General features: G+C 42.3%; 1 protein-coding gene across 3 annotated transcripts; it reads left to right on the top strand.

Annotated features, from left to right (window-relative positions):
- The first annotated feature begins 1,272 nt into the window (after window positions 1–1,272).
- LOC103482337 (kinesin-1 heavy chain) lies at window positions 1,273–21,091 on the top strand. 3 transcript variants are annotated; one of them, XM_008438439.3, is made up of 26 exons: window positions 1,273–1,954; window positions 3,591–3,678; window positions 3,759–3,832; window positions 4,585–4,689; window positions 4,773–4,821; window positions 4,918–4,973; window positions 5,213–5,300; window positions 6,623–6,747; window positions 6,866–6,970; window positions 7,695–7,840; window positions 8,024–8,172; window positions 9,736–9,938; window positions 10,644–10,712; window positions 10,826–11,032; window positions 11,120–11,263; window positions 12,692–12,874; window positions 13,065–13,182; window positions 13,996–14,051; window positions 14,197–14,306; window positions 14,387–14,488; window positions 14,576–14,636; window positions 15,893–15,964; window positions 16,985–17,086; window positions 17,228–17,441; window positions 18,917–19,028; window positions 19,165–21,091. In XM_008438439.3, exons 1-26 carry the CDS (start codon window positions 1,829–1,831, stop codon window positions 19,169–19,171), a joined length of 2,871 nt encoding a protein of 956 aa, XP_008436661.1. In that variant the 5' UTR covers window positions 1,273–1,828; the 3' UTR covers window positions 19,172–21,091. The 3 variants fall into 3 exon arrangements, with proteins under 3 accessions (XP_008436661.1, XP_008436660.1, XP_008436658.1); XM_008438438.3 differs by having other exon boundaries at window positions 12,686–12,874; window positions 19,168–21,091; XM_008438436.3 differs by having other exon boundaries at window positions 1,278–1,954; window positions 12,686–12,874.
- The last annotated feature ends 793 nt before the right edge of the window (window positions 21,092–21,884 follow it).

Here is a 21,884-nt window from a genome sequence, read left to right as displayed (position 1 = left end):
ATCGCTGAATTGTCAACAAAACTACAAACCTTTTATTACACTTTTTGTGACTTTGTGGAGAATTTTTCTTGCTGTCAAATTACTTGTGTTGTGCAAAAGTCCCTGTGTTCAGCCACTAGAGGTCCTCAGTGTTTCACATCTACCACCTCAGTTTTCCAAAGCGTGATCCTTCAGGTAGCCATGCTGAATGTGTTCAGTTTTGGGATTGTAGCTCTTTGCTTGTTGTTGTATGGACATTTAAATCCTTTAACTCCAGGTGATGTATGGATTAAAGTTAAAGTTGGTGTCAAAGTACAAAGATCCTTCTGCTTTGACCTCTCATTTTGTTGGCTAAAGAAAATCCCTTGTGATAAAAACTTTAATCCTAACTTGTGCCACAGTTTTACTACTAGTATTGTACTTTGGGTTAATATTATGACTTTTTCTCCAGCTGTATGGATAAAAAAATGTGTCTCTACCAATTGTTCGAAATGCACCGAGATGTCAACACAGTTTGACCAAAGGTCAACTTATTCAGAAAACAATCATCCACAGCGTAGAGGGAAACCTTAGCCTTTAGATACTCACAGGTGTGTGTATCTAAAAGTTGCAGGGCAGTAGCTCTTTTTGATCTTGTTCCGTCACAAGAACTCAAGTGCAGAACTCCTGGGATTTCAACTCAATTAAAAAGTACTTTATTTATCCCAAGGGATGTTAAAATGTTATCCTAATTCATATCATCCAAGGTTCTTCAAAAAGTCATTATGGATGGTGACGCTGAGGGGAGGAAGGATCTCCAGCAGCAGTCAGACTTGCAATAAATCTGGAAGTAACAGGTACAAACACTCCTTTGTTCCTACAGCAGTTTCTGTTTTGAATACAGAATACAGTGGGTCTCGTACCTGACTGTTGACTTCTGTTGTTATTTGTTCCATATATTACTGATGCTAGTAGTACATTGATATACGCTGCTGTACTCTTTATCATGCACTGATTTATGTTTGATGTCATTTTACACTTTAACAGAAGACTGTTGGTGTATGACGGTCTCATGACGATCCTGACATGCTAACAGCTCAACATCAGGGTAGCAGAAACGATATTCCACAGTAACACATCCTGGATGACACCATCGGTTGTTGACAAGCGATGCTAATCCACCTCATTTGCTTTTGCTGCTCCTCTTTAAATCTCCGTGTGGCCGACGTTGGAGTCCGGCATCTGACCTCTGCTGTTACGCCTGTTATTCCACAACCTCCAAACAGCAATTGTGCTCTAAAAACTCATGCCAATTTCTTTTTTGTTGCTTTTATGATGCTTTTGATGCACTTTGAGATTCTCTTGTTATTTTATAGAAGCACGGCAAGGCTGAAAAAGAGGCCAAAGGGGATATAACAGATGAAAGACCAGAAATAACTTCTATTATCAACCCTTTTTAGTTTAGCTTCACACAGCCTGAAGAGCCATGTGATTGTTCTTTGCACAGAAGGGACATGTGCTCTGTCTTTGGTTCTGCCCTCTAACAGCTGGACTCTTTTATAACAGTCAGTGACATCCAGACACTTCTTTTCAGTTTACATTTTATTTTAGAGCTCTGATCTAATCTTTTTAAAGACTCTCTATTTGCTGACGCATCCCTATTGGGGTTGGGATTTTATTCTTAATATTCAGGACTAATGTGTTCCTTCTCGCCTCAGCTGAGTGGTTGAGGACCAGCAGCTGGAACTCTGTGTTTTCCTTGCCGCAAGCATCAGGGAGGACGTCTCCAGCAGCCTGTCTCTTCAGCTGAGCAGCGGCTGAGCAGTGGCTCCGTTTCAGGTCCTGTGGCGCTCCATCTACTACAGCGGACATGGCGGACCCCGGGGAGTGCAGCATCAAGGTGGTTTGCCGCTTCAGGCCACTGAACAGCGCAGAGGTGGCCCGGGGGGACAAGTACATCCCCAAATTTATTGGAGACGACTGCGTGCAGATTGCGGTGAGTGAGTGCAGAACTGAAGAACGGAGTTGTCTTTCTATGACGAAAATCCGGCATACTTTTGGATTAGACATGGTATCTGTTGGGGTTATTATTAGTCTGAATTTCTAAAGACTGTTTTTTAAAAAAGTTACTTTACATGTCTTTGAATGAACCCCTTCTTAGGAGATTTATTTTATTTCTAAATAATTATCACCAGTTGTTCAGACAAAAGTGTTTTAAGGGATGATGAAGTATCAGACTCAAACAACAGACATTGTATTGTTTTCCATTGTTTGGAAGTATTTTGACCCACTCTTCATTACAGAAATGTTTTAGTTCAGCCTGTTAACTACAGGATCTTAATCATACTGACAGTTCCTACAGTGGTTCACTTTTTTTTTTTAATTTAAGGTTTTATTGGCTCTAGTGGCCTTTCATTGATAGCTAATTGACAGGAAAGTGGGTAATGGGAAGAGGGGGAAGTCATGTAGCAAAGGTCGCAGCCACCGAACCTGCGATGGCTGCGTTGAGGACTGAGGCCTCCATATGTGGGTTGTGCTTAACCCCTGCACCCCCACATCTTCAACAGTTCCTTTCTCATTGCCACTCTCCCGTACAGCTTTGACTGGTCAAGAACCAACAGTTGTTGTCTCCCGTCTCAGCTGAAGAAGCTCGTGTTTCCTTCAGTGTAGTCATGGTAACCTGATGTCCTCTCTCTTTAGTGTCCTTCTTCACAGCCAGTCTGTGAAGAGGACAGCTTCTCAATTTCTACTTTTGAAAAACTTTTTCTCTGATTTTCTTGGAATGTCCTTCAATTTTCATGGTATTCAGCCAGGAATATCAGGGGACCAGTGAATGGACCTTCCTGCATTCAGGTGATCTCCATTCCACCCATTGTGAGACTACGAGCGAAAATTGGCCAATTTGATATTAAAGGGGTTTTTTGTAAAAAAAAAAACAAAAAACAATTTGTCAAAAAAAATATTGTTTAATTTTGGTTTATTTGTAAAAGCAATAAAAAGAGTAAAACATCCATAGGGGTCAACACTTTTTACAGGCATGGTAAATTCAAATACTACCACGGGGACAGGTTAGCTTGTGTTTTAACTCGTGGACTGAGTTTGACTGACAGCAGAGATTGCCTCTAATTGTTTTAACTCTACCCACACAGTCATTATATTATATACGGTGAACATCAACAGGCGTCGTGTAGTTTGGTCTTTTGAAAACCAAAATTATTTCATCTTAGTTTGAGTCGAGGAGCAAAACAAGCTAAAATAATTGATGTTCACAGAAACTCTCCATCCAGTCTGACTGAGCTTTAGCTGTTTTTCAAAGAAGAATGAATGTTTGTAAAGTTGTTAAGAGACACACCCAAAAACACCTAGTTAATTGTAATTGTAAAGGTAAGTTGAAAGCTTGTTGTAAAGGTTGGCTCAAAATCCAAATGCCTCTTACATTACAAAAAAGTGAAAGTGTGTTATTTTGTGAGGTTGCACAGTGATTAACATTGTTGCTTTGTAGAATGAATGTTCAGGGTTTGAAACAAGAGTTCCTCTTTCTGATGTGACTGGTTAAGATGCAATGACTTTACATGCTGGCCCCCTCTGTCTTACAAAGTGGAAGTACTTCATCTTCTCTTTGTGGCTACCAGGGAAAGCCGTACCACTTTGACCGCGTGTTCCAGTCCAACACCACTCAGGTGCAGTTCTACAACGCTGTGGCTCTGAAGATCGTCAAAGGTAAGCCTTGACATTAGTTCAACACAGTAAAGTCTTGCAAGTTCAAAGTCGGTGCTCAAAGGGTTTTCTAAACCCTGCAGATGTTCTGGAAGGATATAACGGAACAATATTTGCTTATGGGCAGACTTCATCTGGAAAAACACACACAATGGAGGTAATGCAAAGGGCTGCTGCGTAAAACAGTAGTTACTTTTTTCTTCTGTTTTTGCTTTTCTCGTTCAAATTAAATGTCTGAGATCATCCAACATATGGCAAACAAAAAAAGCACTACCGATGAGGAACAAAGTTATTGACATCCATCAGTCTGGAAATGGCAACAAAACCATTTCTTGGGCTTTAGCACTCCAGAGAACGACAGTGAGAGTCAATGTCTATTAAGAAAACATGGAACAGTGGGGAACCTTCTCGAGTGGATGAACCTGTGTCAAATAAAGTTAATTTTTATATAAATGTCTCATGGTCTTTAGCTAAAGACAAAAGAGAAACCCCCCAACTGCTAAAATCTGACACCACTCCATTTTTGTTTGCATTTCGTGAAGAAGGAAGTTGCGCTCATATCTTCTCCAGAGGTTTTTACGTTGTTTCCTTCAGTGGTTCTCACTACAGGCGAAGAGGTGAAAAGGTTTTTCAGAGGGTTTGGTTCGTTTGACCCAGTGCAGTGTGAAAGCGAACCTCACCAGCTGAAAATGTAACAAATGTTGTAAGTTTGGTCCTCAGTTGAACCGAGTCTACCGGACTATGAGGTGTGAAGACACTCTAAAATTAGCTGGTAGATCTGAAACATTTAAGACGGACAAAAAAGCAAAAGATGGAACCCAGTTCCAGTGCTGTAGACTAAATTTAGCAGACATTTAGTGGATTCTGCCATAATTTCTCACTTTTTTCTTTCAATATTTTCCTCCGAAGGGGAAACTTCATGACCCAGAAATGATGGGAATCATTCCTAGAATTGTCCAAGACATCTTCAACTACATTTACTCCATGGATGAGAACTCGGAGTTCCACATCAAAGTATGTAATCGCCCGATCAAACAATGAGGAGCTCACATCTTCACAATTTATGAAGCTTCTCTTATAGAGCTTTTGTTTGGCAGGTTTCGTATTTCGAAATCTATCTGGACAAAATCCGAGATTTGTTGGACGGTAGGCGTTTGGGTTTCTTGTGCCCTGCTTCAATATGCTTTTACCTTCTGACAGCACACTAACTGTAGCCGTGTTGACCTTGACTTTTCTCTACAGTAACGAAGACAAACCTTTCAGTGCATGAAGACAAGAACAGGGTGCCTTTTGTCAAGGTGAGACATCTCCTGGATTCATTGACGTTTTTTGTTGCCCTGAGCTATTAATAGTTCAGCATTTATGTGATCAGATGAGAAAGATTGGAAATACTGAGAAGATGAAGTAACGGGAGTCACTTTTTCTCCACGGTTCCCCCTGCACTATGTCATGGTCTCACCCTTCATAACCAGGTCTCTGTGTGGCTGCGCAGTGGCTGAACACAGTGCTTCCTTGTGATGTGCCTTTGTGTCCGCAGGGATGTACCGAGCGCTTCGTATGCAGCCCTGAGGAAGTTATGGATGCCATAGATGAAGGCAAAAACAACAGACACGTGGCTGTCACAAGTGAGTTTGCACACTGAACGCCTTCAGAGCTGCTGGTTCTCATGGGTTCAGCCTCAGTGGGTCTCCTGACTGCCGCCACACTCAAAGCCAAGCAGCGGCCTCTGCTCGACGCTCCCCGCAATCTTTACTCCTTTACTTTTTCTAACATGTAATGAGTAGTGAATTTGAGAGCGCCTGGTCTTTTTGTGTGTGTGTGGGAGGGGGGGGATGGGATGTAACTAGTGCCTTGCAAAAGTATCCACACCCCTTCAGCTTTTCACTAGGAGTGCACCGATTGCACTTTTCTGGCCAATCGCCAATCCTTAAAAGGCCTGACCTGATGATTCAGAATTTAGTTGATACTGATTTTTTTGGTAACACTTTTTGTTGTTTTGTAGACCAGATATTTATCCTAAAAAGTTCAAATAAAACTCAGAATTGTTTCTAAACATCACTAATATGTACTATTTTGTATTGGTCTGTCAAATAAAATGTCCCCAAATATACTGAAATTTGTTTTTGTAATGTGAAAAAAGAATATGGACAAGGAGTGCAATACTTTAGCAAGAAGCTAAAATGCTTTCACTGCTTGGCATCAATGTCAGAATTTATTCAACATACTTACTGCAGTTGCACTATTAATGCCAATTATATTTATAGCTGACATACACAACTGTTCAGATGTTTAGAACAGATTACATAAAAACAGGTTGAATAGTTAAACAAATCTAAGATTCCAAGGATTTGATCCAAAATCAACACTGCTACACATGCAGTAGTCATGGAAAGCGTAATTTCCATGACTACTGCAACAGAATACTCAAACATCTGAAATCACAGGTGGACTCAGCTAACGAAGCCCCTGATTAAACACATCAGGTGTGCTTGAGATAGATCAGCTCAGATATTTAGGCTGTTGATGGCAACATTTTATACCATGTAAAGCTCAGATAATGTCATCGTCTCACTAAAAATGTGTGAAATGACACAAAAATACAGCAAAGGCCAGGAATTTTGCTCGAGGCCCAGTTGGAAGCTTAATGTCTAAGCTTAAAGTTGAAAAAAAAGTGGCATCGCTACCTGGTGGCAGAAAGAGAAAACCATTATTTTCTCTCCATGTCTGAACTGTAAGATGTACACCACTACGCACTATACATTGATAATGTAAAATCTCAAAGAAAACTTACTTTGCAATGAGGGTTAGCTAGTTTTAGATGCAACTTTAAATTACACGTTGTTCAAGGTTTGAGCTCCTTGAACAACATCTGAATACCTCAATATTTCCCCCAATAGTGTCTCGTCATTTTTCTGGAAAATGCTCAGTTTGTCTCTGTCCACCTCAGACATGAACGAGCACAGCTCCCGGAGCCACAGCATCTTCCTCATCAACATCAAGCAGGAAAACACCCAGACTGAGCAGAAGCTGACCGGCAAACTCTACCTCGTCGATCTGGCAGGGAGTGAAAAAGTGAGATTCCCCCCTCAATTATAGCATTACAGTATTGTCATAAAATTGATTTGTTGCAAGACATTTTTTTCACAGACACAGAGATTAATGAGACTCCTTGGCTTTATTTTCTTGGCAGGTGGGTAAAACCGGAGCAGAGGGAACAGTTCTGGACGAAGCGAAGATGATCAACAAGTCCCTGTCGTCGTTGGGTAATGTCATCTCTGCCCTGGCGGAGGGCTCGGTGAGACAGCTCACACAGGATATCCAGATGATGGAGGTGTTCACTGTCTGGGATATTGGTTCATAACCTAACACTGCTTTAAACAGCCTCGGTCTTCATGATGCTGTTTGCTCTCTAATATTGTCTAACTAACCTCCGAGGCCTTCACAGAGCAGCTGGGTTTGGACTGAGATTAGTTCAGTTTGCTAAACTGGATTGTATTACGGCCTGTGCTTGTCACAATATTGATCACGGACTATAACTTTACATCAGGTAATGCTGAGGCAGCAGTGTTGTAAAAGAAAGAAACACTGCCACCTGCAGGTGTGAGTTAGAACTCCCCCAAACCCAATGTTTTTGACCATTTTGCATCAAAAATTAGCAGTAAACTCACTATTACGCATTAGCATGGAAAAAATGCAAGTCTCTGTTGATTTTGGCTGAATTTCCGAACATTCAGAATCTTAAAAAACTGGAGGAACTGTTTTATGTTTTGGTTTAAAAGGCCAGACTTTCTGTAATCATAACAAAGGTCAGCTGACTTTGTTAAAGGGCTTATTGTAGCTCCAGTTACAACACCCTCCACTGTGTTAGGATGGAAGCATGTATTTTTTTTTTAACATTTTCTTTCTGATTGGAATGACACTGGAATGGCAGAGAAGTATGTAGTATAAATTACCGCTACATACCACACTATGTAAAGCTCAACAATTACAGCTGCTTTATATTTCCCACTCCGTTCCAGAGCTACGTACCGTACAGAGACAGTAAGATGACCAGGATCCTGCAGGACTCCCTGGGAGGAAACTGTCGGACAACCATGGTCATCTGCTGCTCACCTTCTGCTTTTAATGACGCAGAGACCAGGTCCACTCTGCTGTTTGGACAGAGGTACAGAGGCATACACAGAGAGGCTGTCTTGTCTTGTATTGTTTGGTTTCATGAAGAGTTGCAATTTTTCCCTCAACAGTCAAGAAGGTGCTTATGGAAAAGGACATGGCTAAAAAACAAACAAACTTTGGGATGGACTCAGTTACTCACGGCATGAATGAAAACTGTGACTTTCCTCAACAGGGCAAAGACGATCAAAAACACGGTGAGTCTGAATGTGGAGCTGACTGCAGAGCAGTGGAAGAAGAAGTGGGAGAAGGAGAAGGAGAAGAACAAGACTCTGAGGACCACCGTCACCTGGCTGGAGACGGAGCTCAATCGCTGGAGGAAAGGTGAGGGCCAGCGGCTCCAAAACACTCGGACCTTTGACGTGTTGAATATGCTGCTGCTGGTGTGTGAAGCACGTGGATGAAAGACAGGCAGAATTCATTTAAAATTGCTGTATCTCCATGATTTGGTGAAATTAGACTCTTAATAAAAGCTGATCTGAAAAATAACCCAATATACCCAACCCAAAATAGCTCAAAGTCCATCTTTATTTTTAGACATTTGCTTTTAGCAGAGCATGAGATTAACTTATAATGTCAGTTTATCTTATTTTGATAGTTAAAACACCAAATATACCTTAACATCCATTAATACGTACAGCAGAAACTATTTTAGCATTTCCACAGAAGCTAACATCCACAGTCTTCCATATCACCACTCTTTAGGATTTGGCCAATTATCACCAAGGATTGACTGCTTTGCAAACGCCAGCCAATAGCGTGTCAAGTAACATTGCACCAAAGTATTTCAACTTCCCAAGCTGCAATTTTTTTCTTCAATATTTTTTATATCTGTGAGCAGGTAAATGTTCTTAGTAACTGCTACCTTAGAATCTGAATTGTTCATTTAAAATTACAATGTGAAGAAAATAATGAGATTTTTTGTTTTTGTTTCACTTGATCGCCCAACATTAGGTTTGAATTTGAACCCAAACTAATCCCTAAGGCTAACGTAGCAAAGAGTGGGTTGAAAAGAATGACTTATAATCTGAAAGAAATTGATTGGACAAATGATTTGGTAGAATTCACACAATCTAAAACATAAAATATAGCCTGTCTATATACACTGTAAGGCTAATTCTTTGGTCAATATATGAATGTTGAACATAGTTAGCATTAACTTGTGCTAATCAAAGGATGGGCTGAAAAGAACGACCCATAGTCCAAAAAAAAATAATTAGGGTAAATAAGATTTGACAAACTGGATATGTCAGAATTCGTACTTAATCTGAAACATAAACACAGCCTGTATATATTGACTTTAAGTTTTATTCTTTGGTCAAAGTGTGAATGTTGAACACTGTTAGCAATAGCTCATGCTAACCAATAAACAGATAGAGGACTGTTTTAAATGAAGAAACTCTCTGAAGTAAACTAAAGTGATTAATATGACCCGCTCACATTCATATCGAAGAAACAGCATCAGATTACCAGCTAACATTCCTTAATTGGTTGCAAAAGTTTAACAAAGTTCATCTGTAAAGAATGATGAAGCTCCTTCTGGTCTCTTCTCAAACCCAGCAAACTGAGTCACAATGTTTGATCTAATGTCTGTCCTACCAGCATGAACTAAACTGTCGGGTTAAAGAATGAACTCAGAAGATTTTAGAGTGTTTAGAGGGAGAAGCTCTTCAGTCATGCTAACAGGGTATTCCTGTCAATTCACTCTGAATCTGAGTCACACACTGGTTTATTTTTAGCTCCAAAACAAAGCATCCTTTGTCTCCACGTTAGCAGTGTCATGAGCAAAATCACAGCCGTTCTCCTTAAAATGCGGCCAAGGCGAGACCGGGGCCAATCCCATTCTCACTTAACACAAGAACATGACGCCTCTGCTGCCCCCTGCAGGAGAGAGCGTGCCAGTGGAGGAGCAGTTTGACAAAGAAAAGGCTAAAGCTGAGGTGGTGTCGCTGGATGCTGCTCTCAACAACAATGATAAGGCTGCGCCCAAGCCTTCCCTGGACAGCCTGCCTGGAGTGGCTCTGACAGGTCCAGAGAAGGAGAAGTACAAGGCAGAAATGGCCAAGCTGTACAAGGAGCTGGACGACAAGGTAACTGTTCTGGCTCACTGCCTGTCAACGACCCAAGACCCACAGAAAACAGTCCAGGCACGTTAGGGAAAACAAATTTGAGATTTCTGCATGGTTTGGAGTCAGTAGCTGGTGCAGTATTTATTCTTGACAGCAGATGGCGCAACTGGCTTCAAAAAATAAGTAAAGCAGTGATCTCAGATTGGAGTCTTCTAGATCCAGAGTGCTGAAACTTTTAGATGTAGGGGTGCACCGATTCAGTTTTCTGGTCGATCGCCGATCTTTAAGAAGCCCGATTTTCCGATTTTGTCAGATACCAATTTTTTTCTCCGACAAATATAGCAAAAAAATTGCTGAGTTGGCAACAGTGGGATAACTTTGTTAACTGCGAGCTTGCAGACTTTACCTGGCTTTTTAGACCTTTGCTGATGTAAATAAGATTGGTGAATTGGCTTCACGTGTGAGCAACAGCCGATCACCCAAAATTAAGAAAATTGGGGCTGATTTATCAGCTGGCCGATTTATCAATACCCCCTTCGTGCCTTGTCCTACAAACTGGAATAAAATGGTGAAATTGCCATGCAGTCAAGCTCTACAGAGCTCTGCTAATGAGCTAATATTGGAACCAGGTGCGCTGAAGCAGAGAAATATCTAAATGTTGCAGGACACCGCTCCTGCAACTACCAGATTATTGGATGACTTGTTTTGTATCTTTCTGCTGTCCAGGATGATGAGATCAACCAGCAGTCCCAGGAGGTGGAGAAGCTGAAGCAGCAGCTGCTGGACCAGGAAGAGGTGATGCTGCCTCTCTCTCTCTCTCTCTCTCTCTCTCGCCTCTCCTGACCCAGTCTGAATCCTGGGATTCACATCACAGTGAACATCCTTTTCCTCCCCCTCCACCCCGTCAGCTGTTGGAGTCCTCCCGCAGTGACCACGACACCCTGCAGACGGAGCTGAACCGGCTTTTAGCTGAGAACGAAGCCTCCAAGGAGGAGGTGAAGGAGGTGCTGCAGGCGCTGGAGGAGCTGGCCGTCAACTACGACCAAAAGAGTCAGGAGGTTGAGGACAAAACCAAGGAGTTTGAGGCGCTTAGCGAGGAGCTGAACCAGAAGTCTGTAAGGCAGTGGCGGCCTCAGATGTTAGGAGTGCTGTTGGGAACGCTCTTCCTCACACTGACTGTTACCGCCTCCATCCATCCTCAGAGCTCCTTGGCCTCCATTGACTCGGAGCTGCAGAAGTTGAAGGAGATGACCAACCACCAGAAAAAGAGGGTCACTGAGATGATGTCGTGCTTGCTGAAAGACCTGGCTGAGATCGGCATCGCAGTGGGAAGCAATGACATGAAGGTGTGTCCTTCGTTCTCACATTACACAAAGAAATCTGTGTTTTTCAAACTTCTGAATTAGAAGAGATGTACAAAGAAAGTCTAGAAAATGTTCACCCTATGTTTGACAGAAAATCGATATTTTTTATATCATGTTATAGTGTTATTCCTTCATCAAAACCAAACCTGGAGTGTTGCTTTGATTCTTTCATGCTTGTTTGAGAAATCCTGTAATCCCCATGGCAACCATTCAACTGTGCAAAACACCTGGGTGGACGTAGCTCTACCTTTGAGGACAAAGCTCCTCCTTGGAGCTGCAGCTTCCATCCTTTAGAGCACTGTGCTCCTTCAGACTAGCCAGCAGGAATTAACAAGCACCTGGATGAACTGTTCATCTGCTGAGCTCATTATAGGAGCTGCTTCTCAATGTTGGTAAAAACATTGTTAAGGTGATAATAGAGGAGCCATGTTGTGATGACTTCCTTAATGCGTCGTTTCAGAAAGAGCAGGAGTTTTTAAAAAGACAGAAATCCAATTTCAAGGCGTTAAATTACAAAGTCAAATTTCTTGTAAGAAATATTCGATATGTACAGCATTCTTATAACAACTGAAGTTAGCATAGTTACTTGGTTGTGCTGTAAAATAGCACTATGTGCCTGGAAAACACAAAATACTGCCTGTTAAAGATGTGAATAATTTTGAAAGGCAGTGTATTTTCTAGGCCATAAGATGGCGCTCCTTCAATATTTTTTTCATCTATTTCTGATAGCTCATAGTTAAACATTACTGGGAGCTGGGTCAAATCAACGAGCCAGAACTGCAATTAGTAGTTGATTGTTATGGAAAAGTCTCCTAATTGGACTCAGGCAACACACTAAAATCCCTGATGAAGGACATAATACAAATGTAACACTGTTCACATGGAAGACAAAAAGAAAAGGGCTAATTAACGTAGCATGTCTCCATCTGAAAATGACTATTTGGACGCAGCAGGTTAAGAAATCAAGAACATGATGATAATCTGGCTCACGTGTTCACAACTGGCTGAAAGAGGAGCTCAGACGTGTTCTAAATACGACACTTTTCTACTATTTCATGTATCTGAGTTTAGCAGGATATCAGACAGAAGCAGAGGCGTTTACATGACTTAGACATCCAGAGTTGCGTGCGTTTGCTACTATAGCTTCTGTTATCTGTTAGTCAGCTGTAGGTTATATCAGATGAAAGTTGCACAAGTGAAATTTCCTGTGATTTTGCTGTTTGTTTTTAAAAAAAACATGCAAAAATTTTTATTTGCAGAGGAGATAAAGATACAAACCCTTCATATCAGCACCGACAGCACTGCTGCTGCTGTTCTTCTGCTGCTGCTGCCATCAGAACACAACCCAGTTAACTGTACCCGTTGTACACCGAAGCCACAATGTGCCATTTCTTAACCTCTCAGCAACAGGAGAGCAGCGGGCTCATCGACGAGGAGTTCACCGTGGCCCGGCTCTACATCAGCAAGATGAAGGCCGAGGTGAAGACCATGGTGAAGCGCAGCAAACAGTTGGAGAGCAGCCAGGCCGAGAGCAGCCAGAAGCTGGAGGAGACGGAGAGCGACCTGACCGCCTGCAAGCTCCGCGTCTCCCAGGTAACCGCTGCTCCATCCATCCACGATCACGCACACCGTCGCTATAGTAACGCACCGTTCAGATCTTATGGTCGTACGCCATACATGTCTGCAGATGTAACATTTTAGGGGTGCTTTTAAAACAAGCGTTCATGGAGACTGTTTGTGTGTGTACCGTGTGTGTCGTCTCTCCTCTCCTGCCGGCGGTCAGTACGAGGCTAAGATCAAGTCCCTGACAGACAGCCTCCAGAATGTGGAGCACAAGAAGAGACAGCTGGAGGAGAACGTGGACCTTCTGAACGACGAGATCGTCAGGATCAGAGCTGAGGGTGAGTGCCAGCGAAACTGGGTTAGCTTCAAACTCAGACACAGTTTACATGACGCCATTTGACGGAAAGTCAAGATTAGAGCCACTTGACTGAGGTAAATCGGGGGACCAGAAAAATGTGACCCCTTTGGTTACAATTACAATTTGGATGCATTAAACAATTTGTAATAGAGGCCAAATAGTTAAATCTCCTCTGGTGGTCAGATGTAAGAGATTGAGGTTCAAATGGGCCCATCCGTGTGGGAAGGGCAACCATCTATATAAAGGGCCGAGCAATCAGCCCTGTGGAATACCTGATCTCTACAAAGTTAAATTAAGTGATATTAAACCATCAAACTAAGAGACAAGCCCTTTAGTTCAACAAAGGAAAAAACGAAACTATATTCAACAAATTGTTCAAGTATTAAGGCCAGACTAAGAGGTTTCATTGAAATTAGGAGAATAAAGTTAGAATATTGTGACATAAAGTTGTTGTATTAGAATAAAGACACAATATTATCAGAAGAAAGCTGTAAAACTACAAGAAAAAAGGTAGTTTTAATGAAAGGAAAGCAAGTAGTTTTGTTATTATTCTCATAAAATTACTTCCCCATTCTCCTAATATGCAACCATTTTCTGGTAATATTTATTCTCATATTAATATTATAACTCTTCTTGTATTATTATAACTTTATTTTCTTGCTACAACTTGTGTTCCTGTTAAAATTAGTCTTTCAACAAAACACAGATCCAAAATATTATAATCAACACAGAAAAGGTTCACCAAATTTTAGTGAAGTTTCTGCAAAATTACTTTATTTATTTATTTTTTCAGAGAAAGTAAATGCCATGGAGAAAGAGAATGAGATCCAGTCCGCCAATGAAGTCAAGGTATTCCACGCCTCTACGCCTTCGCTTCTCAACCTTGCTGCGACAGGGGGACAACATGTAACCATGTGTGTGTGCGTGTGTGTGTGTGTATGCGTGCACACCTGTGTGTGTGTGTATGCGTGCACGCGTGTGTGTGTGTGTCCAGGAGGCTGTGGAGAAGCAGATCCAGTCTCACCGAGAGGTCCATCAGAAGCAGATCAGCAGCCTGAGAGACGAGCTGGACAGCAAAGAAAAGCTGATCATGGAGCTGCAGGAGTAAGAGCGACGTCTGAAAACCTCCCTCTGTCGTTGGAGAACATGCAGCTGTGCTGAATGTGTTCCTGCGGTCCCTGCAGCTCCAACCAGGAGATCGTGCTGGAGCAGGAGAGGCTGAAAATGGAGCATGAGAAGCTGAAAGCAGCCGACCAGGAGAAGAGCCGCCAGCTGCAGGAGCTCACGTAAACGTTGTCGTTTGGTCAGAAGGGAAGCTGTTGCTGTCGGCATGACAACCTGTAGGTGGTAATAACCTGATTGTTGCTCTGCAGGATTCTACAGGACAGACGAGAGCAGGCCAGGCAGGACCTGAAAGGACTGGAGGAGACTGTGGTCAGTTATTACCTCCATTATAGGAGACAAATTTACTTAGTACATATTTCTGATCTGACATGGAGAGGATTTGGGTTGGGATCAGAGGTAGCAATAGTTCAATCAAATAGCAGAAAATTAGCTTCTTTTATTCTTAAGATTCTCCTCAAACATCTACAGGTGTGGATAACCCCTGACCCTGAGGTGCCACTCTTTAGCTGTGTTTTTTCATCAAGGTTTTTTTTTAATGCGCATTTTTAAGCATTGCATTAGAAAAGGTTGATGGAAACAGCAAAATTTGAAATAACTTGCTCAATTTCTCAAAAATGTTGCTAAAAGTTAAAGTGCAAAAGGGGAGATGGAGACACATTTGCCAAATTAGTTTGGACGCATCAACTGGGGGAGTCCAAACTAGAAGAAAAATAGACTGAGCCTTCAATCAGACAGTCAGGCTGACGGCGGATAAATGTTTTTTCTGTAATGGTACAGTATGTAACTTTTATGCAGAAGTAGATGTTGCTAGTTCTTTACAGCCTTGCTTAGTATCGACATCATACGAAATCATGCTTTACGTAGCCTGAGTGATACGCTTCAAACCAGTTGGTGGAAACATGTCTAATTTATCATTTTTTCCTCTATTTTACGAGATTTTAAAAGTTTGCTCAACATTTGTTTGAAAATTGGATAGAAAAAAATCCTGTCACCTAAATTTGACATAACATGGCAACAGGACAGCTAATGCGATAATCCTAGAAATTGCTCTAACAACTATTTAAGTCCACATCAAAATAATTTCTTGTTACATTCATTGGAAGCGTTTATTCGAGGCACCAATAACTGTACTGATTTTTCTTGGATATCTCTGCCTCCAAATACTTTTAATACAAATAATTGGTTTAGTGTTTCAGTGTGAGATTATGCTAGCCTGTGTTGGGAGTTTCTACACTTCTTTAGCAGAGGTGCCAATAAGTGCGTGTGTCTGTGTGATTATTGAGAACAGATTCATTCACGTCCATTGTTCTCAGAAGTGCATTAAAAGATAGTGAGGAACAACGGATGGAGACCTGAGGCCTTTTGATGGTTATGTTCACCCTGAAACATTTAATTATCCGGGGTCACCAGGGTGTAGCCAGCGTCTCTCCCAACGACTGCTCCAGATAGACACTGAAGGAGGATAAGGAGAGAAGGAAGAGATTAATTGATTGATTGTCTACTGAGGTCTAATAATGGACAAGACATACAGCTTAATCTTTTCTGCCACCTTCTTCTTTTTTCAGGCTCGGGAGCTGCAGACACTCCACAGTTTGCGGAGGCTTTTCGTACAGGATTTATCCAGAAGAGTAAGAAAGGTAGAACTTGTCATGTTCTGTTTCATCTTTACACCAAAACACTCGTGCTGCCTGCTGTTTGAAAGCCACCAACACGCCATTTCCACGTGGCGGCCATCATCAGCAGCGATCAGACGAAACGTCTTTCGATTTGGCACTGCTGTGGTGCTGAGCTTCATTTGCACCCTGATGGTTTTTTAATGAGTCCAGGGAACACAACAGAGAGCGTCTGCAATAAGTAGGCCATCTGATTCTTTAAAGGTAGCGGATGTAAATCAGGGGCCCGGGGCTTCAGCGTGGCGCTCATCTTCAGCCGTCAGCCCGGGGCAGATGACGGCGAGATGAAAAGAGGCACATCCAGGCTTTTCCCGTTCACTCGCACAAAAAATGCAAATCTGCTACTAATCATGTCCTTTAGCCTCAGATTTAGTGTCGGCTTTTAATGCTCAGCCTGATAGGTTTGCAGTTGTGTAAAATAAATAGATTGGGGTTTGGGATTGTAATGTGTCAAAATGTGACAAACTTAAAGGTTAAAACTTAAAACTTTTATGCAGAAAATACATATTTCCTTTACATATGTGTTGAAACTGTCACATATGGGACAGATAATCTGTGAAAAAAAAATCAAGATCCTTTGTTATCTCCCAGTGGTGTCTAGAAACAGCCAATCAGAGTCAGGAGGTGGGCCCTTTTTGTCTGCTACGGTGAGTTAGCAGAGTCTGTTGTGAATGCTAAGGCTAGTTAGCTAGCATACTCACCAACAACAGCCAGTAAGAGTTTTTCCTGTAATGGTGAGATGTTTCTGCACCATTAGTACATTTAACAGCGAGTACATGGGTATGATTAACAGCACTAAGACACGCCTCCTGTCTCTGATTGGTTGTTTTTGATCTGGAGGGGTTCATTTCCTCAGACAAAACTCCATCTTTTCACAGATTATCTGTCTCATACTGAACTGTCACAACATGGTGAGGGTTTGAACAAATATGACCAAAACATATTTTTTTATAAAAGTTAAAACTCTTTGCTATGTTTGGACAGAATGGGCAGGATATGGATGACTTGGAAACCTGCGCTGCTCAGAAACAAAAGATCAGCTTCCTGGAGAGCAACCTTGAGCAGCTCACCAAAGTTCACAAGCAGGTAAAAACTCACAAGCACCCCGCACACACACCTCCCCCCCACAACACACACATACATGAGCTCCTCAGAAGCAGTCTCCACCTTTAGAAACATTTTATCTAACAGTTCTCTCTCTCTCTCTGTCTCTCTCTCTCTCTGCAGCTGGTGAGAGACAACGCCAGCCTTCGCTGTGAGATCCCCAAAATGGAGAAGCGCCTGCGTGCCACGGCGTCGCGGGTCCAAGCGCTGGAAGCTGCCTTGAAGGAAGCCAAGGAGAGCGCGGCTCGCGAAAAGAAGCGTTACGAGGAAGAGATGGAGCGCATCAAGGACACGGTCAAGCCCAAAAACATGGGCAGGAGAGCCTCTGCGGTCATAGGTGGGCAAAAACGTAGCAATATGATGATCAGAGGCCAGGGGCGCTGTAATGTAGCAGCCTAATGTGGCATTCAGTGGTTTTGACCATATAATTAGTTTGTTGCCAACAACGCCACCTGGGGTTATCACCCAGGAATTAATAGAAGGACGCAGGTCCGGTTTTGCAATCAGCAGGAGACAGGTTTCAAGTCAATAATTTATTATCTCAAAGAATAAAAATACCTGTACATAAAAAAAGAAAATACACAAAATAAATCCAACTAGGCTTACTGGTGGGTACAACCAGGTCCTGGATGGTAGGCTCCAAATCAAAGAAAATCAAAACAAACACCTGTGAAGTCACTCACTCTTTGAAATGCCCTCCACCCATTTGTGTAAAGCACTGCACAATCACACCAAAAAGGGACGCCACCTCCAGGTCCGAGCGCACCACCGGCGGTCCTCTAAGGAAAATAAAAATAAAACAAATTGTTAAAATACAGGCAGTAAAAGAAATATAAGAATATGTGTAAATAAAAATAATAAAAGTCCTTGTGCTTGACAAGCACGGCAAAACAAGCGATCCAGCCCGAAACGGAGCGCGCAGCCGCTCCTTGTGCTGGTCTTCTGTGGGGGGTGGGGGTGTCCCACACGCCGGTTTCTCTTGGCCGCTAAGTAAGCGGTGACTCAGTCCAGACAAAGCAGCAGCGTTATGTGTGGCGATGAGTTGAGATTCCGATCAGGCCAAGCTCTTCTCACTCCCACCCAAATGGGAACGCTCACAAATGTCGGCACTTGTTGCAGGAACCACTCCACTCACGATCAAACGTGGAGGTAAATACGCTCGTACGTTTCTGTACTCGGCATACAGACAGCTCAACATGGAAGCGCGACGTGTCAACAGCAAACCACAAGTCTCCATCTGCAGCTCACCTCAGCTTTTATACTGAGTGCCCTCTGGCGCAATTGGCTCACTTGCAATCACCCTGCCAGCAGGTGCAGCCTCCACCTTCCTCCTGCCACACTAAGGTAGTAGGTCTGTCAGGTTTGGGTAAGCTGTGTATATTTTTATGAAGTCAGAGTGAAGAGTATCACATGTTGCAACTTTGTCAGGAAATGTAGCTTCTCTTTGGACCCATGCTTTGGCTTTCTCTACAAAAAAGCAACTCAAATTAGTCCCTAAAAAAAGTATTAAAAAGTCTTTAATACTCAAATACTTCTTATTTTTAAGATTGTCAGGCAACTTTCAAAACCCGAGACACTTGACGATAAAACTCTAACACACAAACTGATTTCACTCACCAACTTTCAGATGTCAGACAGGAAATCTCGCAAAACCTCTCAAGGCCAAATGTGAGTTCAGATTAAACAAAGATGGCCGACGGGGAAGAAGCAATGGTTTATAACTGGTTTAATTGTGCCTTAATGTGCGTTTAAACAAACTTCTCTTGATTAAAACATTACAACTGATGCGTTCTGTCTTTTTGCCAAACCCAGTGAAGCCTATCAGACCGGGCCAGCTGCCCGGAGCGTCTCCCTTGATTGGCATCAACAGAGCCCTACTACTGCAGAACAGCCAGTCAGATACCATTGGAGAGGACAATGACAGGTACCAGAACATATCAAGCTCCATCACTCTGTTTCTCTGTTGATGAACTCTGTCTTTCCCTAGGGAAAAACATAGAAGAGGCTAAATAACTTCAGTAAGCAGAAATAATTTACTTTCCTTTTGTTCTACCTCACAGCAGTTAAGGATCTTCAGACAGACCTCAAACCAGCAGACTGCACTAAGTCCTGGACACTCTGCACAAATCCTCCAGTGTCAAAATGTGTACATACTGTATAGAGAAGCACTGCTGCTCTTTAAGGCTAACAAGCTGCTAATGCAAGCAAGATGGTTCCCAATGCCCAGAAAATTCTGCTTCTACTGTGAGAACTTTGTGTTCTTTTCACCGGCGCATTAATCAGCAGCTTGTAAAAGAAAGCGAGCCTACGCTGCACCAAAGACCTCTAACATAGCCGTCTACATTACAGCGTCAACAAGTAAACATGAACCCATTCAACCGCTGGGTATATGCGTAGAACAAATCCACATTTTCTTCAGCTGAGTAGAAACAAAACGGAAGTTATTATTTCTTGACATGAACAGGAGTGAAGCACGCAGCTTCAGTTATTACAACTAAAAACTAGAGATGAGGCCCGAAATCTGGGTGTGGTGATGGACTCTGACCTGAACCTTCAGAGACCCATAAAGACAGTTACAAAGTCAGCCTTCTATCACCTGAAGAACATTTCAAGGATTAGAAGGTTAATGTCCCAACAAGATCTAGAGAAACTCATTCATGCTTTTATTGATTTGCAACAGCGTCTTTACAGGTCTGTCTAAAAAGTCAAACAGCTGCAGCTGATTCAAAACGCTGCTACTCACTAAAACTAGGAAAATACACCATAGACAAACAGTTTCACCCACATTGCTCCAGTTTTAACGTTTTGTTAGTTTATAAATCACTGAACGGCTTAGCACCAAAATGCATTAAAGATCTGCTGGTGTCATAGCAACAGGTCTTCTGTTTCTGGTTTTCCTCTGTATTCCTGGAACCAAACATGGAGGAGCAGCATTCAGTTTCTATGCACCACAAATCTGGAATAAATTCACAGAAAACTGCAAAACTACTGAAACACAGAGTTCCCTTAAATCAAGGCCTAAAGCCAATTTGCTTCGAGTTCCCTTTGATGAATAATACCTGGAACATTCCAGTCTGGATCACTTTTTTTTATTACTTCTCTTTATTTTTGTGTCACGTTTGTATTGTGTAAAATGCTTAGACATTCTAGACAAATAAACTTGACTTGACCAAAAACACTTTTCAGTGGCATCAACAAGCTTCTGGAATAATTTAACTGCTGGGTTAAATTGATTTTTGATATTTGTGTATGACAAATGGTAGACCTCAGTTAAGCTGACTGGTTTTGGGACAGACTCGTACATTTCAGCCAAGAGTTGAGATCGGGGCTACTCCAGTAGCTTAATACATTTCTGCCAGTTTTCTTGTGTGTTTGGGATCACTGTGCTGCCAGAACAACCAACCGTGTTCATCTAACTTCTGGTTTGAGATAAAGCCTCAAATCAAGTCCGTATTTTTCCTTTGTCCTTCCACTTCGTGTGATGTACCAGTACCAGTGGTACTACCACCCCCATGCCTAAGCTTGCAAATTTCACGTGAGGGTTTTTGAAGCAGCTCCTTCGTTGGTCGGAGTGGCCTCCTCTCCATCCTTCCATGTTGGACTCTTGGATCACTTTTTGGCTCTTGGCTCGTTCCTGGACATCATGTCAATTTTCTTTTCATATGAGTTTTGGTCAGTTGGGTGAAATTCAACACACTTCTGTGTTCTGACCAGTCAGCGATGGCAAACACATTTAAGTACTATTTGAGGGGGAAAAAAATCTGTTAAAATACATCATAAAAACCCAGGAGATTGATATGATATTCACTGCAGTTATGTGTAAGTAAACTGACTGAAGCTGTAGGTCTGTCACCATATTTGACAAAATATTTATATAAATGTCTTCACTTAACAGAAGCTGAATGACAAAATGGATCAAAACAATCAATTTCTCCAGACTTTGTTTTTCTTTTCTAAGCATAATAAATTGCAGTCTGAAGAAACTCATTATTTGTGGAATTATTTCCTGCTTCGGGGGGGGGGGGGGGGGATTACATAGTTAAATGATTATATTGCATTCCATGGAATCCATATTTCCATTCTGGAAAGTAAGAATTAATGGATTCCCATTTGTGCTTCCATCTGTCATTTCCTCCTCACGCCGACACGCTGTGCTTTTCCCTGGTGTGGCGCTTTTTTTAAACAAACATTCCTACATTATCCTGAAATCCTGTCCACTTATTCTTTGTCCTGAGGCTGATGTCAGTCTGTCTGTAGTCTGGGTGAGTGTTTTCCACTGAAGGCCTGCTGTGCTCTTGGATCATCCAACCATTAAATCATTCATGATCCTACCCGCTGTGTCTGCCAAAGAGAAGTCAGCGCCGACGGGAGGAGCCGCGAGGAAACTTTACACGTTTAAGACCTGAAGAATGTGAACATTAAACCCGGGATTTTATGTGTTGTAATCAATCGTTGAAGACGCGACGGGATGAAAGGAAATGTCAAATACTCCAGCTGGAGCAGAGAAAGTCCCGGAGTTTCTGCGGAGCTGGAAACCGTCGGGCTGTGCTGGAGGTGTCGAGCCGGGAGGCGCGCGCGGCACGCCGGCCACGGGGCTCCGGATGCGCTCCATCAGTGCTGACAGACAGACGGGAGGGGTGTGAGAGACAGCCCGGTGTCTGCTGAGTGGAGACCACAGCTGAATCAAGTTGCTGAGCAAAGCTCCAATCATATCCGGCAGGGTCTCCAAAATAAAAGCAGGAAACTTGGATGAATTTGGAGTTAATTTAAGCTTTAAAAA

This window comes from Poecilia reticulata, chromosome 20 (assembly GCF_904066995.2).
Source record: "Poecilia reticulata chromosome 20, P_reticulata-male-v2, whole genome shotgun sequence".
In the NCBI taxonomy this organism is placed as follows: Eukaryota; Metazoa; Chordata; class Actinopteri; order Cyprinodontiformes; family Poeciliidae; genus Poecilia; species Poecilia reticulata.
Note: the sequence above shows the minus strand (reverse complement) of the source record. Positions and strands in the feature narration are given on the sequence as shown.

What these genes read in the sequence shown, in the direction of transcription:
- LOC103482337 (XM_008438436.3), top strand. Translation starts at nt 1,829, where the DNA reads ATGGCGGACCCCGGGGAGTGCAGCATCAAGGTGGTTTGCCGCTTCAGG. An exon ending in GCTCAATCGCTGGAGGAAAG is followed by an intron (nt 8,173 to 9,735) that starts GTGAGGGCCAGC and finishes TGCCCCCTGCAG; the next exon opens with GAGAGAGCGTGCCAGTGGAG. An exon ending in TGGGAAGCAATGACATGAAG is followed by an intron (nt 11,264 to 12,685) that starts GTGTGTCCTTCG and finishes TTAACCTCTCAG; the next exon opens with CAACAGGAGAGCAGCGGGCT.